This window comes from Heterocephalus glaber, unplaced genomic scaffold, assembly GCF_053883595.1.
Source record: "Heterocephalus glaber isolate CG9 unplaced genomic scaffold, H.glaber_assembly_v1.0 deba00001593, whole genome shotgun sequence".
In the NCBI taxonomy this organism is placed as follows: domain Eukaryota; kingdom Metazoa; phylum Chordata; class Mammalia; order Rodentia; family Bathyergidae; genus Heterocephalus; species Heterocephalus glaber.
Window position 1 is genome coordinate 1,704,413 of NW_028258368.1, and position 5,425 is coordinate 1,709,837.

The 5,425-nt window shown below is 42.3% G+C and overlaps 1 protein-coding gene across 1 annotated transcript; it reads right to left on the reverse strand.

Moving 5' to 3' along the window:
* Positions 1-4,632: 4,632 nt before the first annotated feature.
* Positions 4,633-4,914, reverse strand: LOC147823322 (stathmin-2-like). Its single transcript, XM_087193538.1, has one exon. It carries the CDS (start codon positions 4,912-4,914, stop codon positions 4,633-4,635), a length of 282 nt encoding a protein of 93 aa, XP_087049664.1.
* Positions 4,915-5,425: the final 511 nt, after the last annotated feature.

Here is a 5,425-nt window from a genome sequence, read left to right on the forward strand (position 1 = left end):
TATTCTGGGTCTCTTCTTGTTCCAAATGAATTTTTGGATTGTTTTCTCAAGGTCCATGAAGTATGCCGCTGGGCTCTCAATTGGAATTGCATTAAATCTATATAGCAGTTTTGGAAGTATGGCCATTTTCACTATATTAATCCTTCCTACCCAGGAGCAGGGGATGTCTGTCCATTTTCTGATATCTTCAATCTCTCTTTTCAGAGTGCCATAGTTTTCAGAGAAGAGGTCTTTGATTTCTTTCATTAGGATGATTCCTAGGTATTTCAGTTTTTTGGATGCTATTGTGAAAGGAATTATTTGCCCTATTTCTCTCTCAGTGAGTCTGTCATTGGTGTAGAGGAAAGCTATGGATTTTTGTGTGTTGACCTTGTAACCAGCTACTTGACTGAATTTGGTTATTAAGTCTAGAAGACTTTGGGTGGAGTTCTTGGGGTCTTCTATATAGAGTATCATGTCATCTGCAAATACTGACAATTTGACTTCTTCATTACCTATCTTTATTCGTTTTATTTCTTTCTCTTGTCTAATCACCATGGCTAATGTTTCCAGAACTATATTGAACAAGAGTGGTGATAGTGGACGTCCTTGTCTTTTTCCTGATTTTAGTGAGAAGGATTTCAGTTTTTGACCATTTAGTATGATATTGGCTGTTGGTTTTTCATAGATGGCTTCTATCAGTTTGAGGTAGAGACCATCTATTCCAATTTTTTGTAGAGTTTTTATCATAAATGCATGTTGGATTTTGTCAAATGCTTTTTCTGCGTCTATGGAGATAATCATATGTCTTTTGTCCTTGGCTCTATTGATATAGTGTATTACATTGATTGATTTTCGTATATTGAACCATCCCTGCATCCCTGGGATGAATCCCACTTGATCAGGGTGTATGATCTTCTTGATGATCTTCTGCATTCTGTTTGCCATTATCTTATCAAGGATTTTTGCATCTATGTTCATTAGCGAGATTGGCCTATAGTTCTCTTTTTCAGTTGGGTCTTTCTCTGCTTTGGGGATCAAGGTGATGGTTGCTTCCAGGAATAAATTTGGGAGTATTGCTTCCCTTTCCATTTCATTGAAGAGTTTAAACACTAGTGGCAGCAGTACCTCTCTAAATGTCTTGTAGAATTCATCAGTGAAGCCATCAGGGCCCGGGCTTTTCTTAGTTGATAAGGTTTGAATTACATTTTCAATTTCATTGGTTGATATTGGGTTGTTCAGAATTTTTAGGTCTTCTTCGTTTAACTTTGGTAATTCCTATGTATCTAGAAATCTCTCCATTTCTTCTGTGTTGTCCATCTTATTGGCGTATAGGTTCTGGAAGTAGGTATTGATGATCCTCTGGATTTCTGCTGGGTCTGTTGTCATTTCACCCTTTTCATTCCTAATTGCATGGATTTTGGCCTTTTCTTTCCTTTTTCTGACAAGGTTGGCTAAAGGTTTGTCAATTTTGTTGATTCTTTTGAAGAACCAACTCTTGGCTTCATTGATTTTTTGTATCATTCTCTTAGTCTCCATTGCATTGATTTCTCCTCTGAGCTTTATAATTTCCTCCCTTGTATGAGCTTTGGGGTTGTCCTGCTCTTCTTTTTCTAGAAGCTTGAGGTTCAGCATTAGGTTGTTTAATTGGGCTTGTTCTGTTTTCCTAATATGCGTATTCACTGCTAGGAATTCCCTCGTAAGACTGCTTTTCATTGTGTCCCATAGATTCCAATATGTTGTATTGTCATTGTCATTTAATTGAAGTAACTCTCTGATTTCTTCTTTAATTTCCTCTGTGACCCATTGGTTATTCAGAAGTGTGTTGTTCAATTTCCACGTGTTTATGAAATTTTTTGAGTTTCTTTTGCTATGGATCTCCAATTTCATCTCACTATGGTCTGATAATATACAGGGGATAACTCGAGTTCCTTTGCACTTACTTAAGCATGTTCTGTGTGTGAGTATGTGGTCTATTTTGGAGAATGACCCATGTGCAGCTGAGAAGAATGTGTATTCTGATTTTGTGGGGTGGAAGACTCTGTAAACATCTGTTAAGTTCATTTGTTCAAGAGTTCGATTGAGTTCTAGTATTTCATTACTTATTTTTAGTCTAGTTGATCTATTTGTGACAGTGGGGTGTTGAGGTCCCCCACTACAATTGTATTAGTGCATATATGACTTTTCATGTCTGTTAGTATTTGTTTTATATAGTTGGGCTCACTAGTGTTTGGTGCATAGATATTTATGATTGTCATCTCTTCCTCTTGGATTCTTCCCTTTACAAGGATGTAGTGTCCTTCTTTGTCTCTCTTAATCAGTGTTGGTTTGAAATCTACTTGATCTGCCAAGAGGATAGCTACTCCTGCTTTTTTTCGGGTTCCTGTCGCATACAGTATTGTTTTCCACCCTTTAACTTTCAGTCTATGAGTTTCCTTTTGAATTAAGTGTGTTTCTTGTATGTGGCATATTGTTGGATTTTGCTTCTTGACCCATTCTGCTAGTCTATTTCTTTTGATTGGTGAATTGAGACCATTAACATTGATGGTTATAACTGAAACGTATTGACTTGTCATTGCCATGACTTTTTCTTTTTGTTGGGTTCTCCCCCTTTACATTTAATTTCTTGTCATGCCAGATAGGTTCATTCTGCTTTGCTTCCTGGGGTTGTGATCCTCAATGTCTGTTCCTAGGATATTGTGTAAAATTCTTTGGAGTGCTGGTTTGGTATTCACGAAGTTCCTAAGGTGCTCTTTGTCGTGAAAGTATCTTATTTCTACATCCATTTTGAAAGATAGTTTTGCAGGGTCCATCAATCTGGGTTGGAGGCTGTTTTCTTTTAGGGCTTGGAATATGTCACTCCAAGCTCTTCTTGCCTTGATGCTTTGTGTTGAGAAGTCTGCTGTGATTCTGATGGGCTTTCCTTTGCATGTGATTTGTTTCTTTTCTCTGACTGCTTGGAGAACTTTGTTCTTCTGTTGTGTTTCTAGAATCTTAACAATTATATGCCTATGTGTAGATTTTTTTTGATCAAGGCTATTTGGAGTCCTATATGCCTCACTTATCTGTATGTCCAGCTCTTTTCCCCTGCTTGGGACGTTTTCTGCCATTATTTCTGTGAAGAGATTTTTTTATGTCATCTGCACTCTCTCCTGTTTCTTCATTGAGCCCAATCAGTCTTATGTTATTGTTCTTTGCATCATCTAGCAGCTGCTGGATTGATTTCTCATGTTCCCTTAGAATTTTGAAGCAATTTTTCTTTTCCTGGTCACTAATTGCACCCTTATCTTCTATATCTGAAATTCTGTCCTCACATTGGCTCATTCTGCTGTGTAGACTTTCAATGGAGTTTTTCATGTCCTGGAAATCTATTTGCATCTGTTTTATGGATTCCATTTGTTTCTTATGTTGGGATTCCATCATGTTCCTGAGCTCCTCTCTAGATTTATTAATCATGTCTTGCACTAGGGGCAAAATTTCTCCTGTTATCTGAGAAATTATTTCTGATTTCATTTTTTCCAGATCCCCTTTTGTTGCCAGTTCAGTGGGTCCAGGTGGTTGAGTATGAGAGGGTTCCATCTCATTTCCCTTTGGGGTTGCTGTAGGTGATCTGAAAGTCTGGTTTTGAGACTTATTTACTTGTTTTCTCATTTTGACTGGGGCAGGGGCCTGTTAGCGCCTGCACGGATTACCTCCTCTGAGCTGGGTGAGGTGGGACAGGGGCCAGGAGCAGCAGTAGAGATGGTGACCCAAAAGCCCTTTCCTGTGGGCTGGGAGCAGTGGGAAGGATGGTGGCCGGGAAGCCCCTTCCTCTGGACCAGGAGCAGTGGGATGGTGGCTCAGAAGCCCCTCCCTCTGGGCCGGGAGCCATGGGAGGGATGGTGGCCTGGAAGCCCCTTCCTCTGGGCCAGGAGCAGCGGGACAGAAGGTGGCCCAAAAGCTCTTTCCTCTGGGCTGGGAGCAGAGGGAGGGATGGTGACCGGGAAGCCCCTTCCTCTGGACCAGGAGCAGTGGGACGATGGCTCAGAAGCCCCTACCTCTGGGCTGGGAATAGCGGGACTCAGTACCTTGGTCTGGTGGTCTGCTGTCCTCTGCGTCTTTGTAGTGTGGAACTAGGCGGCTGCCTGTCTGCAGCGGGGTGATTCGGTGTCTTCTGCAGCGGGGTGATTCGGTGTCTTCCGCGCGACTCAGGACCTCGGTAGGGCGTGCACAGACCTTCGTGTGTGCAGCGGGCTGATTGGCGTGTGTTTCGCGCGACTGGGGACCTCGGCAGGGCGTGGGCAGACATGGCTGTCTAATTGTATTGGTTTTTAAAAATGATTTTAGTCCAGGGACTGGGGCTGTAGCTCAGTAGTACAGCATATGTTTGGCATGCACAAGACCCTGGGTTCAATCCTCAGTGCACACGTGCATACACACATGCAAAGAAAAAAACATTTATTTTGTTCTTTTAAACGTACATTTCCTCTGCTGATATCTCATGAGCCACGATCCATTATAATATAGGCAGGAGATGTATTAATAGTGAGAGTGTGCCATTCCCTCAGTTGCTTCAGCTTGGAATTCCCATTCCTGTGCTCCTGTCAGGCACACTTCCCTTCACTGCAGATGTTCAATAGTAGCTGTCAGATTGGCCTCATAACTTGCCTGAATTCAGTCCATTTTCAGGATCGGCTTTTCCTCTGCTGTGTTGCTGAAGTTGCCATCTCCTCTGATGGCTTCTGCAGGACTTCTTACTTGTGCTTCCTCCTCTCTGCCAATTGCTTCAGCACCTGGGCCTCCTGAGACTTTGTCCTCTCCGAAGCCTCCAGTTTCTTCTGGATCTCCTCCAGAGACAGGTAAAGTTTGAAGGACTTCTGAAGATGCAGTTGGCAGCTCTCTGATCAGCTCAAAAGCCTGACCAGAGGCACATTTATTGATTTGCTTCTCTTCCATGTCACCGTGAGCACTAATGTTGATGTGGCTGAAAGTGAGATGAGATCAGTGAGAGCACAGACAGCTGCTTCATTTGGTCCCTGCAGGCCGAGACCTCACCTTGTAAAGCTCCTACTGTGTTTCATGAGAATCCTACTTTATCAAGCAGGGCCTTGTCCTTGTCCCCAGCTGCTGTATTTAGCCATGATAAGAAGTGCAGATGCTCAGTAGGGGTGAAGGCAGAAGTCCAGGGACAGCAGAGATTGCCTTTTTTTGAGACAGGCTCTCACTATATGGTTCAGGGTGGTCTTGAACTCACTCACTGTGTAGCCCAGGCTGACCTCAAACTCATGGCAATCCTCCTGCCTCATCCGCCTAAGTGCTGAGATTGTAGCCATGGACCACTGCACCTGGCTGCTTTTTCCTTTTACAGGAAAGCTTTCTATGCAGGTACAGCCCAGCTTTATTTAGGTAATTCCTATTCATTTTTCCTTTTGATTAATGCATAAGTAAAATGTTTAAGATATATGAA

What these genes read in the sequence shown, in the direction of transcription:
- LOC147823322 (XM_087193538.1), bottom strand. Translation starts at nt 4,914, where the DNA reads ATGGAAGAGAAGCAAATCAATAAATGTGCCTCTGGTCAGGCTTTTGAG.